The 23,726-nt window shown below is 32.8% G+C and overlaps 1 protein-coding gene across 5 annotated transcripts in view; it reads left to right on the top strand.

Annotated features, from left to right (window-relative positions):
* Positions 1–23,726, top strand: part of C2CD2 (C2 calcium dependent domain containing 2) — a 114,001-nt gene that overhangs the window by 67,705 nt on the left and 22,570 nt on the right. For all 5 annotated transcript variants that reach the window (XR_012487985.1, XM_074300481.1, XM_074300482.1 and 2 more), the window contains 4 exons: positions 5,136–5,200; positions 6,038–6,165; positions 13,383–13,572; positions 15,888–16,015. Coding sequence is in view for 4 of the 5 variants with exons in the window: in XM_074300481.1 (XP_074156582.1) it covers positions 5,136–5,200; positions 6,038–6,165; positions 13,383–13,572; positions 15,888–16,015 (511 nt within the window). In the remaining variant the exon portion in view is untranslated. The remainder of the gene's footprint in view (positions 1–5,135; positions 5,201–6,037; positions 6,166–13,382; positions 13,573–15,887; positions 16,016–23,726) is intronic.

A 23,726-nucleotide genomic window follows, 5' to 3' on the forward strand; every position in this document is an offset into this window, starting at 1 on the left:
AGAACAATTTTCACAATAAAATATTGTAAAAACAAAGGTCCTTGAAAGCCTTATAATATGACTACCTGTCATAATTCTAGATGATTGATCATGGAATATGCTATTTATCTCCTGACAGAGAGGTAATACAGATTATGCCAAATACTAGGACATGGCCAATGTGGAAATTTGTTTCATTGTAGTCAAAAGCAAATATTTTGGTTTTCTTACCAATAGGAATGAGTGGAGGGATGAAGGAGGAAAAGTGAAAAGAGGAAAATTTTTGTTGTTTTTAATTGAAAAAAGTTCTTAAGATGAAAAGAAAAATTCCATTCTTCTACCATTAAAAAGAAGGAGGAACACGTACCTTCTCTCATCTCTTCTTTAAGCCAAACTTGGTCATGATAATTGGAAATATTTTATTTTAATTATTTCATTATACTGTTTTTTTTTATTTTAAACATTTGCACTGTTTGTATATGTTGTTCTCATGACTTCTTCACTTTGAAGCAGTATTCATCTAGTCTTCCTATGTTCTTTATAGTGATCATTTATATCTTATAGTTACAATAATATTACATTCCCCAATCAGTGGCCATCCCTTTTGTTTACAGATCTTTGCTACTACAAAAGACACTACTATAAATATATTGGAATATGTCTCCTTTTTTTTTTATTGATCTCCTTTATATGCCCAGTTGTGGAATCTATGGGTTAAAGGTTTTAGCTGTTTCATTCACTTTCTTGACATAATTCCAAATTCTTTTCCAGAATTTTTGGACCAATTCACAGTGCCACCAAGAAGGTTTTTTTATTAGTTTGTCCATCTTTTAAAAATCCCTCCAACATTACCTATTGCAATTTGCTAGAGATGAGGTAAAACCTCAGAGGAAATGAATAGTGTTAATGAAGGAAATACAGACACCAATCATGGCATTTGCTAATAATAGTTGTTCAGTATTTATAGTTGTGAGTAGAAGATTCTGAGAAGATGGTCGAGTACTTCAGAAAATTTCAAGCTCTCCAGATTTTCTCACTCCACCCCACACACATACACAAAAAACCAAAATTGCTCCTTAGGTTGAATACAGATGGTTAAAAAACAAATAAGACTTGGGGAAGATCTGGGATCCTCCTGGAACGGTGGAGAAAACACAAATAAAAACCCCAGGATTATGGTTTAACCAGTGTGAAATGTACATATCTCTAGACTAGTTCTGTAGAAAGTGATGTGGATAGGGGATAGGAGGGAGGGTGATGGGCTCTGGGGCTAGCTGGTTTCAAAGGTAACCTCAGCCAGAATCATTGGAACTTTCACTCTCAGACAGAATGCTGAATTGGGAGTTTGATTTCAGGAAGATTGAGAAAATCTCTGCTGACTGGGAGATTCAGAATCTTTTTATTATTATTATTATATAGATTTTTATTGGTAAAACGTATGTATGGGTAATTTTTCAACATTGACCCTTGCAAAAACTTCTGTTCCAACTTCTCCCCTTCTTCCCTCCACCCCCTCCCCTAGATGGCAGGTAGTCCCATACATGTTAAACATGTTAAATTATATGTTAAATACAATATATGTATACATATTTATACAGTTGTCTTGCTACACAAGAAAAATCGGATTTAGAAAGAAGGAAAAAACCTGAGAAGGAAAACAAAAATGCAAGCAAACAATAACAGAAAGAGTGAAAATGCTATATTGTGATCCAGACTCATTTTCCCAGAGTTCTTTCACTGGGTATAGCTGGTTCTGTTCATTTCTGATCATTTGGAACTGATTTGGATCCTCTCATTGTTGAAAAGAACCACATCCATCAGAATTGATCATCATATATGGTTGGTGAAGTGTCTAATGATCTCTTGGTTCTGCTCATTTCACTCAGTATCAGTTCATGTAAGTCTCTCCAAACCTCTCTGTATTCATGCTGCTGATCATTTCTTATAGAACAACAATCCATAATATTCATATATCACAAGTTGTGAAAGAATCCAATCATTCTGGAGAGCAATCTGGAATTATGCCCAAAAAGTTATCAAACTGTGCATACCCTTTGATCCAGCCATACTACTACTGGGCTTATATCCCAAGGAAATACTAAAGGGAAAGGGACCTGTATGTGCCAAAATGTTTGTGGCAGCCGTTTTTGTAGTGGCTAGAAACTGGAAAATGAATGGATGCCCATCAATTGGAGAATGGTTGGGTAAATTATGGTATTTGAATGTTATGGAATATTTTTGTTCTGTAAGAAATGATCAGCAGGATGAATACACTGGGAGATGAGTGTAAACTGTTTGCACTTTTGTTTTTCTTCCCAGGTTATTTTTATCTTTTGAATCCATTTCTTCCTGTGCAACAAGAAATTCAGTTCTGCACACATATATAGTATCTAGGATATACTATAACATATTTAACATATATGGGACTGCCTGCCATCTAGGGGAGGGGGTGAGGGAAGGAGGGGAAAATTCAGAACAGAAGTGAGTGCAAGGGATAATGTTGTAAAAAATTACCCATGCATATGTACTGTCAAAGAAAAGTTATAATTATAAAATTAATTTTAAAAAATAAATTAATTACTGCAACAACAACAACAACAATTCATATACCACAATTTACTCAGCCATTCTTCAATTGATGGGTATCCACTCAGTTTCCAATTTCTATCCACTGCAAAAAGAGTTGCCACAAACATTTTGGCACATACAGGTCCCTTTCCCTTCTTTAAGATCTCTTTGGGAGATAAGCCCAATAGTAACACCATCGCATCAAAGGGTGTACACAGTTTGACAATTATTTGAGTATGGTTCCAAATTGCTGCCCAGGATGGTTGCATTCGTTCACAGTTCCACAAAATATGTGTCTCAGTTTTCCTACATCCCCTCCAACATTTGCCATTATCTTTTCCTGTCATCTTAATCAATAAGATTCAGTGTCTTAAAGAAGGAAATATCTTTTTGGAAAGCAGAATTGGGCAAGGGAAAGGCAAAGAAATTATAAGAGATGAAGAATGAACAAATCAAATTATAAAGAAGAAAAAAAAAAAAAGAAGAAATTGTAAAGCAAGAAAAATAACAGATCTGGAGATCAGATTGTGTAGGACAAAGACCACTCACTGGCTCAAATAAATCAAGGAGATTTCTCAAGGTAAAAGCAGAAAGGATTTTTATTACGATCTTGTGAGAAAGGCATCTCCCTTTCAACAAGCAATTAGACAAGGAGAGGAGAGGCCCAATTAATAGACAAGAATTATATATAACACTCCCTATAGGCTGGATTTTTGCCATGATTAGCCAGGACAAATGACCTCACATTCTAAGTCATAAATGAGGAAAAACTTTCAATCTAACCACATCTTTAAGATTACAAAATTACATTATATGGGATTTTCAATGCCAATGTGGTCCCACCTTAATCTCACAAAGAAAAGGGTTGAATGGTCCTTTATACCAGGGGATCTCTGGAGAAAGAAACCTGGTCCTGGGGCACAGCCGACCTTCACCCAGTTTTTAGAACACTGTCTCCATCTTGTGAAATAGCTTTCATGGATCAAGAAAAGAAAACGTAAGAATAATTTGATTACTTAGAAGCCATAACCAAAAAATGAAATAACAATAACAAAAAATAATTAAAGAAAATTGTTCAGAAGTGATAGAACAGGGGGGAAAGTAAAAATAGAAAAAATGTCCAATTCCTATCTCAAAGAGATCTTACAGGGGAAACATGTAGGAGCATCATTGCTAAATCTCAAAACCCCCAGAGCAAATGTCCAAAAATGGACCTTTAGTGAACTGTCAGACTTTTGGATTCTCTTTCAAACAAACCTGAACTGAATAGAAAATTTAGCATCCAAGAGCCAATGTCAAAGACTAATTTTAAGAAACTCAATAAGGACAAACTACTCATATTTTATGTATGGAAATATAAACTATATAGAGTAGAGCTGAGTATGATGTGACTCTAAAAAGCAAAAACAAATAGGAAAAAATAAAAATAGTAATTATGGTAAGAGGATTTAGATGGGGGAAGACTAGTATTTCTGAAAACCTATTCACAATGATAATGGGTTAAAGAGGGAACAAAATATGTATCCCAAGGGTATATAATACCCTCCAAAATTTATAAAGAAATGGGGGGCAAGGATTAGGATAAGGTGGGATATAGAAGTGTGTTTACATTAAAGGGAGTGGCATAAGGTATGCAGATTGATTGGAATGGGATGAAGAGGGAGGGAAAGAGTTGGGGAAGAGGATAAGGGTGGATGCTGGGAGGTTAAATAATAGCAAGGCAAGTTAAAAAATAGAACTCAAGTAGAAGAATTAGCAGGGATAGGAAATAAGATATAAATATAAATACATATATATAAACACAGGAACAATGGTCAAAGCAGAATTTTTTAGAAAAAGAAAATTAGTGGTAGTAGTTATTGATCTCAAAGTCAGATTTAAAGACTTAATGAAGAGGGAAATCCTCATTCTGTGTCAGCCATATTAATATTGTTTTAGATGTGTGGATATATGTCTATGTGTATATGTGTATATGGATGTAGGTATATGGATCTGTATATGTGTGAATGTATGCATACATAAAAATATCCATACTTAATTGTAGCCTGTTTGAGGATAGTGAGGGAGAAGGAAAGGGGAAAAAAAGAATAAAGTAAAAAATGCACAGGGCAGCTAGGTGGTGTAGTGGATAGAGTAACAGCCCTGAAGTCAGGAGGACCTGAGCTCAAATCTGCCTTCAGACATTTAACACTTCCTACCTATGTGACTCTGGGCAAGTCACTTAACCCCAAGTGCCTTAAAAAAAAAAAAAAAAAAAAAAAGTGCTCAGCAGGGAAGAAAAGGAAACCTACAAGAAGCAAAGAAAAAATCAATAGTTAGTAATAAAATGTCTTTTTATATGCTTTCTTGAAATGGAAATTTATTGTTACGTATTTTGAATTCTGATGTTCTGAGGACATGACAGCTTTTTTCTTTTTCTGTCTTTCTTTTTCTGTTATGTTTTTTCCTTATTTTGAATTTAAGCTTTAAATAAATACATTTTTTTTTTAATTATGTTGTAAGGAACTTCTTATACGGATACCCCAAATGAAGTGAGTTACTTTGAAATATTTCATTGTGCAAACCTGATGGTTTTATTCTTTTCATAGTGAATTAAATGCCAGATCCAAAGAGTTACAAATGCATGTTTTAGAAGATGGAAAGTCCAAAGATAGTAAGTATTTTTATCTTACTTTAGTGGAATTCTTTTCAACTAGTTTAGCATCCAATATCCTACTTACTTTTAGGATACTGAGGTGAAGTGAAAGTATGACGGGGGGAAATAATTTAATCTTTTTCTAAAGCCAAGGCAGAGGACTGCATGTACTCAGTATTCATAGTGCTTAGGTAATACTACTAAAATCTTAGCTTTTCTGATTTGAGAAATTTTTATTTAAAAATTAGTCTTTAGTTTATTATTATTTATTATCCAGCATAGCTGAAATATAATGAAGTTGACTTAATTTAGCTTAAAATTTTACATGTAAGCTTTATATAGAGTACTGATTTAATATAATATTTAGCTTTTCAAATGAGCTTTTTTAAACTAATCTCATCACTTTTTGGTAGCCTCTTTTACTGCATCATAGTGATACCATTGTTAACCTTGAGTTGGTTTAGCTTAAAAGAGAATAGGTAATAGAAATTATATGTTTCCATTTTTATTCACATTCCTTTTTTCCCTGAGCTTTTGAAAGTAGACTTAAAATAATTTTTCTTGCTCCCCGTATTTCTTAATTGCAGTCTTCAAAATCCCTATAATTTGAATATGGTATGTGAACCTTTGTTCTTATTAATTTCGCACATATTTGGAATTTGATGTAATTGGTTCATATCTATAATTTTATTGGTGCAAAAAATCCCTCTACAATATCAGCAATTGTTCTGTAACTTTATAAAGTCTTAGATAAAGGGGGTTAAAAGGTTGTGATTTGCTCATAGTCACAGACAGTATGTCTTAAAACCATTTCTTTCTGTATTTTGATACACTACTTTTTCTATTTTATTTTAGATCTATTCTTTGCTTTGGCAACTGTTCCTATGGATGTATTCAAGAAACAGCCCTCTGGACAACAGTGCTTTGTTCTGAACAGTGGGTCCAGCTATAATTACACTGTCTTGGGATCTATCACTGCAGAGGTTTGACATTCTTGTCTTTCTAATAGCTAGATCTGCATTTATTCTGTCTGCTTAGTATTATAGGCTTGTATTACCTTCTACTTATTAATATATCAAATATCCATTTTTGTAATCTTAGAGTAAATTATGTAAAAAATATATATTTAGTTACTTAAAAACTGACTTTTATTTAGTACTTTAAAATTTGCTATGTGTATGACACATTATTTTAAAAATGTTACATCAACTCTATGAAGTAGAACCTACTAGTGGCATTTTCCCTATTTTCTGATGAGGAAACAGGTTCAGAGACATTAATTTACTTTGCCATTGTTATATAGCTTACATAGCATTTACTATACATTTAGTATTAATGCAATCTATGTGGTTTAGGATCAGGATCGGAACAAAATGAGACACTTCCATCTAATGGTTAAAAGATAATTTATTTAACTATAGGATAAAAAAGAAATTCGATAAGGATCCAGCATTGATTTAATTCTGTACAGCATCTCTGCTCTGCATTTCCCATGGTAGTACAGTGACATCAGAAGAGAAGCTCCTTATTCCATGTACACTGCCCTTTGTATTTAAATAATTAGGCAACTGTGCCAGTAATTCAAGCCTTAGATCCCTGGGCCAGTTGTCTTATATGTGTGTGTCTGTATGTATATGTATGAATATATGTGTGTATATAAACATGTGTTTGCATCTCCCTTAAACTATACAAATCTTCCTTTCACCCTTTCCCCCCCGTTGGGTGAATATATATATATGTGTGTGTCTGTGGCATGTGTGTATGTCTGTGTATATTCTTCCTTCTTTTGACCAGTTCAGACGACAGTAAGTTGTGTCAATTGTTCCCTCTTACCCCCTCCTTATTTATATAGATATCAACTCTTATGTGAGATAATTTTTCTTTAACCTTCCTTTCCCTTTCCATCCCCCTAACCTAAGGGTATTCCTCTTTTCTCTGTCCATTCTTTTCTTAATATCAAGACATAACAGAATCTCCCCTCTCTCTAGGTCTTGTCTAATTGCACTCCATTTTTCAGTCTTGAGGATAGGATTTAGCATGAGCACCTGTATCATCTCCCTATATTTGAGTGTTTGTGGTTTATTTTTTTAATCCTTTATTCAGTGTTCATTCATATTTTCATTTTTACAATTCTCATTCATGTATTTGAACTTCAAATACAGCTCTACTCTTTTCATCAGAAATCCATAGATGTCCTTTATTTCATTAAAAAATTTTTTCCCCTTATATACTAAGTTATTCTTGACTATAAGCTTATGACTTTTGCCGTCAGCAATATCATATTTCAAATTCTCTATCCTTTAATTGTGGTGTTTATATGATGTACAATTCTGCTTGTGTCTTCTTGGTTCTTAAATTTTTTATTTCTGATTGCCTGCAGTAATTTTTCTTTGGCCTAAAAGCTTTGGGTTTTGATTATAATGTTCCTAAGTTTGCATTTGTATTTTTGTTTTTATTTTTCAATTAGGTAACTGGTGGATTCTTTCTTTTTAAATATTTTGACTTTGTTTTTATATTTTTATTGCCTCATGAATTCATTAGCTTCCATTTGCTTCATTGTAATTTTCAGGTTGTTTGTTGCTTGAGCAAAGTTTAAACATCTTGTGTCAAGCTATTAAATCTCTTTCAAATTTTTCTTTCATACCATTCTTCTTTCTCCCCCTCCTCCCCTAATATACACTTGGTTCATTTATAAAAAAATTTTAGGGACAGCTAGGTGGCACAGTGCCCCCAGCCCTGAAGTCAGGAGGGTCTGAGTTCAAATGACCTCAGATACTTAACATGTCCTAGCTGTTGTGATGCTGGGCTTGTCACTTAACCCCAATTGTCTCAGGAAAAAAAAAACAAAAAACAAAAAACACTTTTTTTTTTTTTTTTTAAACTCTTAATTCATTACCTCTTGGTTTTCTGGTTGAATTTGTGCCAAAGCTGTGTTTTTCTCTGAAGCATTACTTCTCTTCATTTGTATACATGTCTTGAGCATTCCTATCACCAGAATCACTCATTATGATGTGGTTCTTATTTTGTATGTTCATTCCTTCAGCCTAATCTTGACTTGAGGTTAAAGCTGAGCTCTGCTTCACTTCTGGAGGGATGGTCTGGTGATTGGTCATATTACTGTTTTTTGGGGGGTGCTAAGTGTTGTATTATTCTAGTTCTCAAGAGTAGACTGAGGACTTGCAAACTTTTAGTGCTTCCAGAGTGGTCTGATGGAGGGTAAAGTCTGATTGGGCTGAGTTTTGTAAGTTCCTGATCTGGTTTGGGTCTGAAAAAAGAGAAGATTAATGCTGTATTGGACTCACCAGTCAGCTCAGAGTGTAAGAATTATTGATCCCTTTTTGGACTGGGTTTCCTGTATTTGATTCTGTCTCTGATTTCTGGGCTAGATGTTGGAAGTAAGACCTTGGTTTGAGCCTAGAATCTGGCCTGTTCCACTGCTACTGTGGATTTCTAAATTGTTTTCCTTTCTCCATACATAGGCTAAGCCCATCCTACTTGGGGACACAGGTTCCCCACATAGGTCTCCTCCCTCACTCAGCCTGTATCTATGACTACATATTGAATAGTGAATGACAAGACTTCCAGTTTACATTTATTCCTGATATAGGTCTGGGGGTATCTTCTTATGGGGCTAAGACTTCCTAAAGCTTGGATGTTCAGCCTCACCTTAATGACATACTCCTAGTGCAATCCTTTTGGGGTCAGAAGACCTAGTACAATCTGAAATGGACAGATGACATTTTTCCCCCTGAATTTCCCGATTAGGATTGAATTTGGGACATTTTCTAGATCAGATCATGTATTCATTTTTCCAAATTTACTCCTCCCTTTACTCCTCCCCTAGATGACAGGCAATCCCATACATTTTACATGTGTTACAGTATAACCTAGATACAGTATATGTGTGTAAATCCAATTTTCTTGTTGCATGTTAAGTATTGGATTCTGAAGGTATAAGTAACCTGGGTAGATAGACAGTAGCGCTAACATTTTACATTCAATTCCCAGTGTTCCTTCTCTGGGTGTAGTTGTTTCTGTCCATCATTGATCAACTGGAAGTGAGTTGGATCTTCTTTATGTTGAAGATATCCACTTCCATCAGAATACATCTTCATACAACATTGAAGTGTACAGCGATCTTCTGGTTCTATTCATTTCACTCAGCATCAGTTTATATAAGTCTCTCCAAACCTCTCTAAATTCATCCTGCTGGTCATTTCTTACAGAACAATAATATTCCATAACCTTCATATACCATAATTTACCCAACCATTCTCCAATTGATGAGCATCCATTCATTTTCCAGTTTCTAGCCACTACAAAAAGAGCTGCCACAAACATTTTGGCACATACAGGTCCCTTTCCACTCTTTAGTATTTCTTTGGGATATAATCCCAATAACAGCAATGCTGGGTCAAAGGGTATGCACAGTTTGATAACTTTTTGGGCATAGTTCCAAATTGCTCTCCAGAATGGCTGGATTCTTTCACAACTCCACCAACAATGTATCAGTGTCCCAGTTTTCCCACATCCCCTCCAACATTCATCATTATTTGTTCCTGTCATCTTAGCCAATCTGACAGGTGTGTAGTGGTATCTCAGAGTTGTCTTAATTTGCCTTTCTCTGATCAGTAGTGATTTGGAACACTTTTTCATATGAATGGATATAGTTTCAATTTCATCATCTGAGAATTGTCTGTTCATATCCTTTGACCATTTATCAATTGGAGAATAGTTTGATTTCTTATAAATTAGGGTCAGTTCTCTATATATTTTGGAAATGAGGCTTTTATCAGAACCTTTAACTGTAAAAATATTTTCCCAATTTGTTACTTCCCTTCTAATCTTGTTTGCATTAGTTTTGTTTGTACAGAAGCTTTTTAGTTTGATGTAATCAAAATCTTCTATTTTGTCATCAATAATGATCTCTAGTTCTCTTTTGGTCATAAATTCCTTCCTCCACCACAGGTCTGAGAGGTAGACTATTCTCTGTTCCTCTAATCTATTTATGATCTCATTTTTCATGCTTAAATCATGGACCCATTTTGATCTTATCTTCGTATATGGTGTTAAGTGTGGATCCTTATCTAATTTCTGCCATACTAATTTCCAGTTTTCCCAACAGTTTTTTTTTCAAATAATGAATTTTTATCCCAAATGTTGGTATCTTTGGGTTTGTCAGACACTAGATTGCTATAGTTGTACCCTTTTTTGTCCTTTGTACCTAATCTGTTCCACTGATCGACTGGTTTATTTCTTAGCCAATACCAAATGGTTTTGGTGACTGCTGCTTTATAATATAACTTTCGATCAGGTACACCTAGACCACCTTTGTCTGACTTTTTTTTCATTAATTCCCTTGAAATTCTGGACCTTTTATTCTTCCATATGAATTTTGTTGTTATTTTTTTCTAGGTCATTAAAATAGTTTCTTGGGAGTCTGATTGGTATAGCACTAAATAAATAGATTAGTTTGGGGAGTATTGTCATCTTTATTATATTTGCTTAGCCTATCCACGAGCACTGAATGTCTTTCCAATTATTTAAATCTGACTTTATTTTTGTGGCAAGTGTTTTGTAATTTTGCTCATATAATTCCTGACTTTTCTTTGGTAGATGGATTCCCAAATATTTTATACTCTTGACATTTCTCTTTGTATCTCTTGCTGTTGCATTTTGTTGGTGATGTATAAAAATGCTGAGTATTTATGTGGATTTATTTTGTATCCAGCAACTTTGCTAAAGTTGTGAATTATTTCTAAAAAACTTTTCATTAGAATATCTGGGGTTCTTTAAGTATACCATCACATCATCTGCAAAGAGTGACAGTTTGATTTCCTCATTACCTACTCTCATTCCTTTAATCTCTTTCTCGACTCTTATTGCCAAGGCTAGCATTTCTAATACAATATTGAATAGTAATGGTGATAGTGGGCAACCTTGTTTCACTCTTGATCTTACTGGGAAAGGTTCCAGTTTATCTCCATTACATATTATGCTTACTGACGGTCTTAAATATATGCTCCTGACTATTTTAAGGAATAGTCCATTTATTCCTATATTCTCAAGCGTTTTTAGTAGGAATGGATGTTGGATTTTATCAAATGGTTTTTCTGCATCTATTGAGATGATCATATGGTTTTTATTAATTTGATTATTAATATGGTCAATTATACTAATAGTTTTCCTAATATTAAACCAGCCCTTGCATTCCTGGTATAAATCCTACTTGATCATAGTGTATTATCCTGGGGATGATTTTCTGAAGTCTTTTTGCTAATATCTTATTTAAGATTTTAGCATCAATATTCATTAAGGAGATTGGTCTATAGTTTTCTTTCTCAGTTTTCAATCTACCTGGTTTAGGTATCAGTACCATGTCTGTGTCATAAAAGGAGTTTGGTAGGACTCCTTCATCCCCTATTTTTTCAAATAGTTTATATAACATTGGGGCTAATTGTTCTTTAAATGTTTGGTAGAATTCACATGTAAATCCATCTGGTCCTGGGGATTTTTTTCCTGGAGAGTTGATTAATAGCTTGTTCTATTTCTTTTTCTGAAATGGGACTATTTAAGCAGTTTGCCTCCTCCTCTGTTAATCTAGGAAGCCTATATTTTTGGAGGAAGTCATCCATTTCACTTAAGTTATCAAATTTATTGGCATAAAGTTAGGCAAAGTAACTCCTTATTATTTCTCTAATTTCCTCTTCATTGGTGAAAAGATCCCCTTTTTATTTTTAAGACTAACAATTTGATTTTCTTCTTTTCTTTTTCTGATCAGATTTACCAAAGGTTTATTTATTTTATTGGCTTTTTCATAAAACCAACTCTTGGTTTTATTTATTAATTAAATAGTTTTTTTTTACTTTCAATATTATTGATTTCTCCTTTTAATTTTAGTATTTCAAGTTTAGTTTTTTGGTTGGGGGAATTTCCAATTTTTTTTTTTTACCACAAAAAAGGCTTTTGTATCCATAAGTCCTTTTTTTAAAAAATTTGATCTCTGTAGACACAGACTTTTAGTGGTATTGCTGAGTCAAAATATATATGCAATGTTATACCCTATTGGGTATAGTTTTAAATTATTTCCTGTAGTGGTTAGACTGGTTTAAAACTTCATAATAGTCCATTAATGTACCTATTTTTTCACATGTTCTTCAGCATTTCTCATTTTCCTTTTAAATCATGTTAGCTAGTCTGGTAGGTGTGAGATGATACCTCAGAATTCTTTTATTTAGAATTTCTTTAATCAATAGTGAATGTATCTTTTTTTAGAAGCCAATTTTAATTAGAGTAGAGTAGGATTATCACTATAAATCACTGAAACTTTAGATTTATGAAACCTTTAACAGCTACAGTGTTTATTCCAAAATTATTCTAGTGGTCCCTTCGATGGATCTGTCTTTGGATTAGATATATTCTAGAACTGTCCCAGGATAGATGACTTTAGAGATTTAAAGGGCTTCTAGAAGGAAAAATGGATATAGGAATTGGTCATTTTTTATTGGTTTTCCAAAAGTCTGAACTGACCTTGTGTCAAATTAGATTACCATAATATCATATATATTTTTAATATATTTATATTACCAATCGGGGACTTTAATTCATGCCTTGAAATTAGAAGGATCTTTAGTGATTAATAGAGTCCAATGCATGTGTGAGCATACATCTACTTCTAAAATACTCAGAACAATTCTTTATTTAATTTCTTCTTGAAATGATGAGAAACTTCTTGTCTTCCTTTTCACTTTGTGGGCACAATATATTGCTAGAAATAAGAATTCTAGTTCAACAGTATTGTGTGAATATGAGCAAGTCATGCAATTTTTTCAGCTTCCTTTATCTCATTTTTAAAATGTTAATACTACCATCCTGAAGGCAGTGAACTAAATTGAATGATCTTTTCATGTGCTTTTTAAAATTTAATTTTAAGTATCTTTTTCTTGTTGAGTTTTGCTTTATTCTCCAGGAGAATGACTCTTTTTAGCTCAATGGTGTCCATTTACTTTGAGCAGAGAACCTTAATATATTCATTTTTCATTTTTTAGCTTCTCTATTTGAGTATTAAACTATAGAAGAATTTTAAATACTTAATTTTTAAATGGAAAAAAATTTGTAATTACTTCAGTGTATTTAAATGTTTTAGTGTTCCATCATCACTTACTTTAAAAGTGGGAAAACTTAAACATTTCTTTTCTAGTTCTTTTACATAGAACCAAATGAACCAAAATCATGGAAAAATCCTACTCCTGTTCCTTCTGCAAAGATGGAAAAAGACCAAACTGTGATGCCTTGTGGGACTACTAGTGGTGCCTTCATGGTTAATTCTATAACCACTATGAAAACAAATCCTGGATTAAATGTGGATAGATTTCCTGCACTGAATTCTGGTGAGAAAAAAGAAAACCTACATCTCTTTTCTGAAATTTTGAGGTTATCATTTCAATGTTTCTTCTAAAACCTAGATTCTGATCCTGGCTCCTTCCTTTTTACTAGTAACTGTCTATGATTGTAGACATTTAAAAAAAAAAAAAAAAGAAAAGAAAAGAAAAAAAAGTGCCATTTTCTTTGGCAAAAGAAGTTTCTTCCTCAGGATCATGGTTAGAAGTTTTATACCAATCTATTCCCAATGTCACTCTAGACAGGCATAAAGTAGGATGAGAGAGGATATAAGGAGATTTCTTCCTCAGATGGCAGGAGAGTATAAAGTCAAGTGAAATGTGATTGAGACATGCCTGAAATAGAACTAAATGGAGTAGTCACTAATTATAGAACCCTTCTCAGGGTAGGACTTAAATACTCAATGGTCTTTGAGTAGAGATAAGACAGTTGGTGAGATGACTGGAGTATTATAAAAATGGAGATAATAAATTTGCTTCATATACTTCACAGAGTTATTGTGAAGAAAGTATGTTTTTATGCTTTGTTTATAAATGAGAGCACATTTTGTGAAGTGTTTAACATAGAAGCTGGTATATAGAAGGTATTATATAAATATTTCTAGTATTCTTATTCTTACTCTAAAGCTCTAGATTACAGTAAGCTGTTGTTTAGAAGATGTCTTCTGTTTGTGCTCTTGTTGGCAATCCCATCAGGTATTTTGCTAAGTGTGTACTCTAGGAAACAAATAATTAGTTGGCCAAATATCTATAAATAAAGCATAATTTTTAAATCTGTTTTTGTAGTTGAATGCTTTATTTACTGATTTGTTATTTATTCCAAGATTAATTACAAACATTTCACATTTTTGAAGTATGAGTGACAGAGCAATTCCAAAAGTTGAATTGAGAAAAATGTAGCAAGTGAAATTAAATCCAGTAAATTAATTTATTTATTTTAAGGAAAATATGTGGCAGTAGTATACATGTATATCTAGGCATAGTGGAATCTCAGACTCACCTAGCAATCCTTAAAACACAGTTATTCTTAATTTCATTGGCTCTGATATTCCTTACTTGAATATATAGCAGAAATCTAATTTATTCCATGTGGAAAAATGAAATATGTTAGCAATAACATGCTGTATTATACTAAAATCCTAAATGTAAGCAAAAAATTCTAGGTATAATTAAAATGCTTCAAACTGTTGTTTATAGTTTTTAAATATGTTAGGTTTTTGCCAACTCCGTTTTTTTACTATGATAAAATTGAGAGTAAAACTAATAACTTATGAAGAGATAACATTCAAAGTTCTTGAGGTCAAACCTTTGTCAAATCAAATGTAAAAAAATGTAATTGATATTTCTGGATACTTTAATTAATTTAATGCTGATTGAAATAATTTGATTGTCATTTATGATGTAGATATTTTCTTAATAGATTTTTCTGTGAAAACTGTTATTAAAGTCAGAGTCATTAAAAAAGATATCTTGTTTCATATGCATAATCTATATCAAATTGCTCTCATTGGGTAGGGGAGGAGCAGTAGAGAGGAAGAGAATATGGAATTCAAAATTAAAAGATAAAAGTAAATAAATAATAAATTTTTAAAAATGTTTTTTATTTTTTATTTTATTTTTTTTTTTTTGAGGCTGGGGTTAAGTGACTTACCCAGGGTCACATAGCTAGGAAGTGTTAAGTGTCTGAGACCAGATTTGAACTTGGGTCCTCCTGAATTCAGGGTTGGTGCTCTATCTACTGCACCACCTAGCTGCACCCTAAAAAAATTTTTTTAAAAAAGGTTATCTTGGTCCAAGCAATTTCTTGCCACAGTGCTTTCTGTTCTTCAGATACAATTAATGTCTCCAAGATTCTTTTTTACTCATGGTTTCATTTAATTTGTTTTTTAATCCAACTGTTCTTCCTTTCTGAATAATAATATGTTGGAGATGATATAGGATGAGGGAACTGGTCTAGTTTTATATTGAGCATCTATTATACCTATATATGTCATATCATGAATTTATTATTCATCAAAGTATTGTTTTTTAAAAATGTTGACTAACTTTTGGTGTTAAAAGTAGAAGTTTAAAAAGTATTATTAAAAAAATATAAATTTTTGTTTTGATAATATTAGCAATTTTAACTACTATAGGTTTTATTCATGATAATTCTGTATCTTACTATGAAAATGTTAATATCTCTTAAAAATGGAAAGTAGTGCTTTCACTTTAACATTATGAGAACTTTATGGTACTTTCAAAATGAACACAATTCCAAAAGATCCAGGATCCTCATTAAATCAATATTTTCTTCCCCTCTACAGAATTATTGGGATTGAATGATTCTGATCCAGTTGCAGAAGATGCTGTTCAACAGCCAAGTCATTCTTCAAATTTGAAATTCAAGTCACCAAGGAAGACTAATACTATTATCATAGAAGGGGAATCCAAGGTAAAATTATAAAGACCATCTATATTTATTGATATGTGTGTTATATTTATCCTTTTGCCATAAATACTTTACATTCTGTCAATATCCACATGATTATTATCCCCTTTATATACATTATAGCACATTATAAAGTATAATGACAACTCTATTGACTTAGTTTTTGGGATAGAATTCATTTCAATTCACTAACTAGCTATTAATCCCCTATTGTGTTTTACACATTAGTCTAAGATAAAATTTACCTAGTTTTTTCTCTGTTTAAATTTGCTGTTTAAATGTTATTGGAACAGTGAGGAGATAGAACATTTCATAGAATAAGTATAATACAAGGTAGGGAGAGAAAGAGACAAGACAATTTGCTCTAGCAATATAGGGGAGCCTTGAAAGAAGATAAGGTTTAATTCAGTTCCAATTGATCAATGATGGACAGAATCAGCCACACCCAGAGAAGGAACACTGGGAAATGAATGTGGACTATTTGCATTTTTTGTTTTTTTCCTCAGGTTATTTTTACCTTCTGAATCTGATTGTTCTTGTGCAACAAGAGAACTGTACAAATTCTGCACACATATATTGTATCTAAGATATACTATAACATGTTTAACATGTATATGACTGCCTGCCATCTAGGGGAGGAGGTGGAGGGAGGGAAGGGAAAAGTTGGAGCAGAAATGAGTGCAAGAGACAATGTTGAAAAATTACCCATAGATATATTCTGTCAATAAAAGGCTGTAATGAAAAAAATTTTTTAAAAGGAAAAAAGATAAGGACTTTTTTTTAATTTTTTATTATATATATATATATTTTATAATATCCCTTGTATTCATTTTTCCAAATTATCCCCCCCCTCCCTCTATTCCCTCCCCCCGATGACAGGCAATCCCATACATTTTACATGTGTTACAATATAGTCTAGGTACAATACATGTGTGTAAATACCATTTTCTTGTTGCACAATAAACTTTAGATTCCGAAGGTACATGTAACCTGGGCAGACAGATATTAGTGCTAACAATTTACATTCACTTCCCAGTGTTTCTTCTCTGGGTGTAGCTACCTCTGTCCATCATTGATCAACTGGAAGTGAGTTGGATCTTCTTTATGTTGAAGATTTCCACTTCCATCAGAATACATCCTCATACAGTATTGTTGTTGAAGTGTACAGTGATCTTCTGGTTCTGCTCATTTCACTCAGCATCAGTTGATTTAAGTCTCTCCAGGCCTCTCTGTATTCCTCCTGCTGGTCATTTCTTACAGAGCAATAATATTCCATAACCTTCATATACCACAATTTACCCAACCATTCTCCAACTGATGGACATCCATTCATCTTCCAGTTTCTAGCTACAACAAAAAGAGCTGCCACAAACATTTTGGCACATATATGTCTCTTTCGGCTCTTTAGTATTTCTTTGGGATATAATCCCAGTAGTAGCGCTGCTGGGTCAAAGGGTATGCACAGTTTGATAACTTTTTGGGCATAATTCCAGATTGCTCTCCAGAATGGCTAGATTCTTTCGCAACTCCACCAGCAATGTATCAGTGTCCCAGTTTTCCCACAGCCCCTCCAACATTCATCATTATTTGTTCCTGTCATCTTAGCCAATCTGACAGGTGTGTAGCGGTATCTCAGAGTGGTCTTAATTTGCATTTCTCTGATCAGTAGTGATTTGGAACACTCTTTCATGTGAGTGGAAATAGTTTCAATTTCTTCCTCTGAGAATTGTCTGTTCATATCCTTTGACCATTTATCAATTGGAGAATGGTTCGGTTTCTTATAAATTAGGGTCAGTTCTCTATATATTTTGGAAATGAGACCTTTGTCAGAACCTTTGTTTTTAAAAATATTTTCCCAATTTGTTACTTCCCTTCTAATCTTGTTTGCATTAGTATTATTTGTACAGAAACGTTTTAGTTTGATGTAATCAAAATCTTCTATTTTGTGATCAATAATGATCTCTAGTTCTCCTCTGGTCATAAATTCCTTCCTCCTCCACAAGTCTGAGAGGTAGATTATCCTCTGTTCCTCTAATCTATTTATTATCTCTCTCTTTATGCCTAAATCATGGACCCATTTTGATCTTATCTTGGTATATGGTGTTAAGTGTGGATCCATATCTAATTTCTGCCATATTAATTTCCAGTTTTCCCAACAGTTTTTTCCGAATAATGAATTTTTATCCCTAATGTTGGTATCTTTGGGTTTGTCAAAGATTAGGTTGCTATTGATGTACCCTTTTTTGTCCTTTGTATCTAATCTGTTCCACTGATCTACCGGTCTATTTCTTAGCCAATACCAAATGGTTTTGGTGACTGCTGCTATATAATATAGCTTTAGATCAGGTACACTTAGACCACCTTCCTCTGAGTTTTTTTTCATTAGTTCCCTTGCAATTCTCGACCTTTTATTCTTCCATATGAATTTTGTTGTTATTTTTTCTAGGTCATTGAAATAGTTTCTTGGGAGTCTGATTGGTATAGCACTAAATAAATAGATTAGTTTGGGGAGTATTGTCATCTTTATTATATTCGCTCGGCCTATCCAAGAGCACTGAATGTCTTTCCAATTATTTAAATCTGACTTTATTTTTGTGGCAAGTGTTTTGTAATTTTTCTCATATAATTCCTGACTTTTCTTTGGTAGATGGATTCCCAAATACTTTATACTCTCAACATTTGTTTGGAATGGAATTTCTCTTTGTATCTCTTGCTGTTGCATTTTGTTAGTGATATATAAAAATGCCGAGGATTTATGTGGCTTTATTTTGTATCCTGCCACTTTGCTGAAATTTTGAATTATTTCTAGTAGCTTTTTAGCAGAGTCTTTGGGGTTCTCTAAGTATACCATCATGTCATCTGCAAAAAGTTATAGTTTAATTTCCTCATTTCCTACTCTAATTCTTTGAATCTCTTTCTCGGCGAAGATAAGGATTTTGAAAGATAGCAGATGAAAAAGGCCATTCCAGACATGGAAATGAATAATCTCTGCTACATACATGTAGACAGGAATTAACATGTCAAACACATGTGTGGATAGAAGTCCACTTTGGCCAAAACATAGAATCTGTGAAGGAAGTAGACTATAGCTAAATTGTTCTCAAACGCCAGATTGAAAAGTTTTGTTTTGTTATCCTAGAAGCAATAGAAAATCATTGTTAGTTTTTGAACTTGGGGATGACATTATCAGATCTGTTCAATGAAAAGATTATTTGACAGTTATGTGAAGTATGGATTATACAAAGGTGGCCAATAGTCCAGTTGATAAGAATATGAACTAGATTGGTGACAGTGTTTCTGAAACAACACAATGACCATGTCAAAACCTGGAATATTCTACTCACCTATATTCTATAAACTTTTGATAGCTGCTTCTATCTAAATGACACTAGATCTGGATACATTTCCCAATGTTTACTACATTCCTATCTCTTCCTCTGCTAATCAAAGTGATACTAAATCCTTTCAATTGCTTAAGAGTAAAACATTCCCCACTGAAACTACTATTGCATTTTCTTTCATTCAGCTCTAGGGAAATCCTACCTCTCTTAGTCCACATCTGCCTATCTCTTCTGTTGTGCCTGCTAGAGCTCCTATACTATAAGTGATAAATTTCTTTTTGTTTTAGATCTCTAAGTCTCATGGATCTTTCAGTCTTGTGGAACTCACAGAGAACTGGCATCTCTTCTGATGTCACTTCATCCTGGTCTTCCTTTCTTTCTTTCTAGTACTTGTTGTACCTTTTGAAATACTTCTTGATTCACTGATTCCAGGAAGGGCAGTTTGTTAGAAAATTCTATGTTCTTTGTACAGCAACACAGAATTTATCCCAGCTTTCAAGATGTTCGGTTGTTCTGAATTGCCTCAACTGACTTCTTTCTTTGTGGCAGTTCCTTCTTTCCATGTTTACATTCTCCCATTTCCATATCACATTTCTTTCTCTCCCCCTTTATATCAGTAGCTACATTCCTCTTCTACTCCTGCTTCTGCCTAGACCGACTTTTAGAGGTCTCTTTGGGAAGCAGACCCCTGTTTATCCTATTGAGTTGCTCCCTTTCTAATTTATGAAAAAGACTCATTTGAATTTCACAAAAATTTCAAATAAATGTCCAAGATAAACATTATATTATATGTAATTATATGTAAATGGCAAATTACATTCAGGCATATCTGACATTAATAGTATTATCTGCTTGTGTAACCATTTCTCCAGTTTCTTCTAGTACATCCAACATAAGTTAGTAAATTCACAGGTTGAAATAGACCCTGTGCCTAAATTAATTCAGTAGAAATACAGTCATATCTCTATACCTATACTTGTGGAGGATTCAAGTAGTATTATGTCACTCTGTGGTTTGGTTTTGTTTTTTTTCTGTGTCCTAGAAATATCTAAAGTTCATATTTTAGGCAGAAAGAGTACTGACTCTGAATTTAGTCCTTTTCACCTGTTTGGACAGATTGCTGGATCTTAGTATCTGAGTTTTCTTTCATCATAGTGTCTGTTCCTGGGCCATTAGACAGTCACTGAAAAATGATAGGTTCTCTCTTTTGCTTAGAATTTTTTGAGGCAATCATTTCTTGCGCCTCAAAGAATTCAACTAATTCTCTTGTGGGCAATAAATTATTGTGGGTGATTGTTTTTTAGCTATTTCTGGAGCTAATCTTTAAATATGTTGGTTGCTTAGTCTCTCCACATCTAAACGTGAACTTTCCATTAATTCTAAAGAAGTCTCTGGGCCTGTTTTCTCACTATAAAATGAAAAGTTGTATTCAATGGGCTCTAATGTCCCTTCTAACTGTGCCTGTGTCTTATGATCTAACTCTCTGTTACTACTGTTTATCTCACTGTCAAAAACTTAAAGCATCATAGCACCACCATTTGCTTCTGTCTGCGCTCTTATGAGCTAAAGAAGCTTAAGTGATAAGTTTGTAAATTCTCTCTCAGTCAAGCAATGATGTTTGAAAACTCTACAAAAAAGTAAGGATTTCCCGATCATATAGTTGTCAGGTACCCTTTACTACAATATGCCTTCTATTTGTGTGCCTCACTGTCTCTATATTCAGAATTCATTCTTCCCAAGAAAGTTGCACATATTTGTGAGAAAGTATGCCCCAGACTTTTGGGGGAAGTGTTTTATACCAACTCTTCTTACTAAGCCATTTTAAATAAATACCACATTTAAAAATCTAATTATTTATTGACTGTCCTTGTGGGTCCAAGTGAGCTATGGTAGTAATTATAACCATCTAAAGGATTACTCTTAGAACTCAAAGCCTATCCTCTAGGAGCCCATCCTTGCAAGTCCAAATGTATACTAAGGAAAAGCTCAAAGTAAATGTTACAGCATCATCACAGAGTCCATTAGTTCATAAGTTACCTGTAGTCCTGGCATTGAAAAAGAATTGAAGATTAAAATATTAAATAGTTGTTAGCTATCTAGGTCATATATCCAGTTAGACCTTATCTTGGTAAATAGTGTGAGATAATTGGTCCATGCCTAGTTTCTGCCATAATGCTTTCCAGTTTTCTTAACAAATAGTGAATTCTTATCCCAAAAACATGTCATTACATTTGTCAAATACAAAGTTATTATGGGTTATTATGTTTTTCTGCTGTCTTTATATTTCTTCATTAATATCAGATAGTTTTGATAATTACTGCCTTATAATACTATTGTTCAACATCTGGTTCTGCTAGACATCCCTCCTTTATGCTTTTTCCTCCCCATTATTTTCTTTGATATTGTTAATTTTTTGTTTTTCCAAGTGAAATGTGATTACTTTTTCTAAAATTCAGTTTAAAAAAATTCCTAATTTAATTGAGATGACATTGAATGTATAGTTTGGATAAAATTGTCATTTTTTGTTATATTGGCCCTGCTTACCCATGAACAATTAATATTTCTCCAGTTATTTAAATTTGATTTTATTTATGTAGAGTTTTAATAATCTTGTTTATATAATTCTTAAGCTTGTTTTTGCAGTTGTACTCCTAGGTATTTTTATACTGCTTAAAGTTATATTAAATGCAATAATTTTTACTCTCTCTTGCAGAGTTTTGTTTGTTATGTAGGAATACTAATGATATCCTGCTATTTTTTCTAAAATTATTAATTGTTTCAATTAAATTTTTAGTTGAGTCTTTGGGATTTTCCAAGAATGTCATTAAACTAAATGTTTTTTCTACAAATAAAACTATTTTTATTAGTTTTAGGAAGGAAAGCAGAAAGTTGGGAGAAAAAATTTATAGATAGTTTATCAGATAAAGGTATCATATCTAAACATATATAAAGAACTTTATCAAATCTCTACATGAATCATTTCCTAATTGATAAATATCAAAGTATATAAACAGGCAGTTTCCCAATGAATAAATGAAATCTATTTATAGTCATGTATAAATGTTTTAAATCCTTATTGATTAGAGAAATGCAGATTAAAACAACCTTAGGATATCATTTTATGCCTAACAGATTGGCTAAAATGATAGAAGAGGAAAATGACAAATGTTGGAGTAGATGTGGAAAAATTGAGACACTAGTTCATTGTTGGAGAACAATCTGGATTTATGCCCAAAGAGTTATTAAACTACCTATATACTTTGACCCAGCAATACTACTACTTGATCTATTTCCAAAGATGATTAAGGAAAAAGGAAAAGAACCTATATGTTCTGAAAAACATTTTTAGAGCCCTCTATATGGCGGTGAAGAAATATAAATTACGGGGATGCCCATTGTTTGGAGAATGCCTGAACAAGTTGTGGTATATGATTGTTATGGAATACTACTGTGCTGTAAGAGATTATCAGAGCAATGATCTTAGAAAAACATGTAAAAGACTTGCAAGAAATAATGAAGAGTGAAATGAGCAAAACCAAGAGAACACTGTATATAGTAACAATATTGTCTTTAAATATGGAAATATGTTTAAAAGAATTGCACATATTTAGCCTATATCAGATTACTTGCTATCTTGGGGAGAGGGAAGATAAAAGAAGTAGGGAGAAAAATTTGGAACACAAAGTATACAAACAAATGTTGAAAACTATCATTACATGTATTTGGAAAATAAAATACCATTGAAAATTAAAACAAAATATTGTCTTTAGAATAACTTTGAGTAGCTAACTTATTTTTTTCTATTATAAGTATCCAAATTAACTATAATGGATTTATGAAGAAAGATGCAATCTGCATCCAGAGAAAGGACTGATAAAAAGAAGAATGGAATAATTTTATACATATGTATCCAATTATGTACCTAAGGATAGTCATCTCTAGGTTGGGGAGGGAGAAAAAATGAAATTCATGTGATAATTTTATTGTATATTTAAAAGGAAAGGCAAGTTGTAGATTTGCATAGTAGATTTGCAGTTTTATGTACAATCAGATTTTCTTATTGTATTAAATTATGGAAATGCTTGTTTTATCCCATAAATTTTTTTAAAAGAGTGAAGTAGAATAGAACAATATACAAAATAACTACAGTAACAAAAAGGAAAATCTTAAAAAAGGCATCCAAAAGATTGAATGCAGTGATCAGTCTTAGTTTCAGAGTATAGATACTAAAATTCTTTTCTCTCTTTTTGGTAAATGGGTATGAAACTGTGGAAGCAAAATGTTGAATATGAAATCAATTGCTATAATTTTGTTGATGAAAACTAATTTTATTATGAGAAGTTTCAGTGGGAAAGGTATTCATGTTTATTCTG

The sequence above is a fragment of the Sminthopsis crassicaudata genome, chromosome 3 (assembly GCF_048593235.1).
Source record: "Sminthopsis crassicaudata isolate SCR6 chromosome 3, ASM4859323v1, whole genome shotgun sequence".
Classification (NCBI taxonomy): Eukaryota; Metazoa; Chordata; class Mammalia; order Dasyuromorphia; family Dasyuridae; genus Sminthopsis; species Sminthopsis crassicaudata.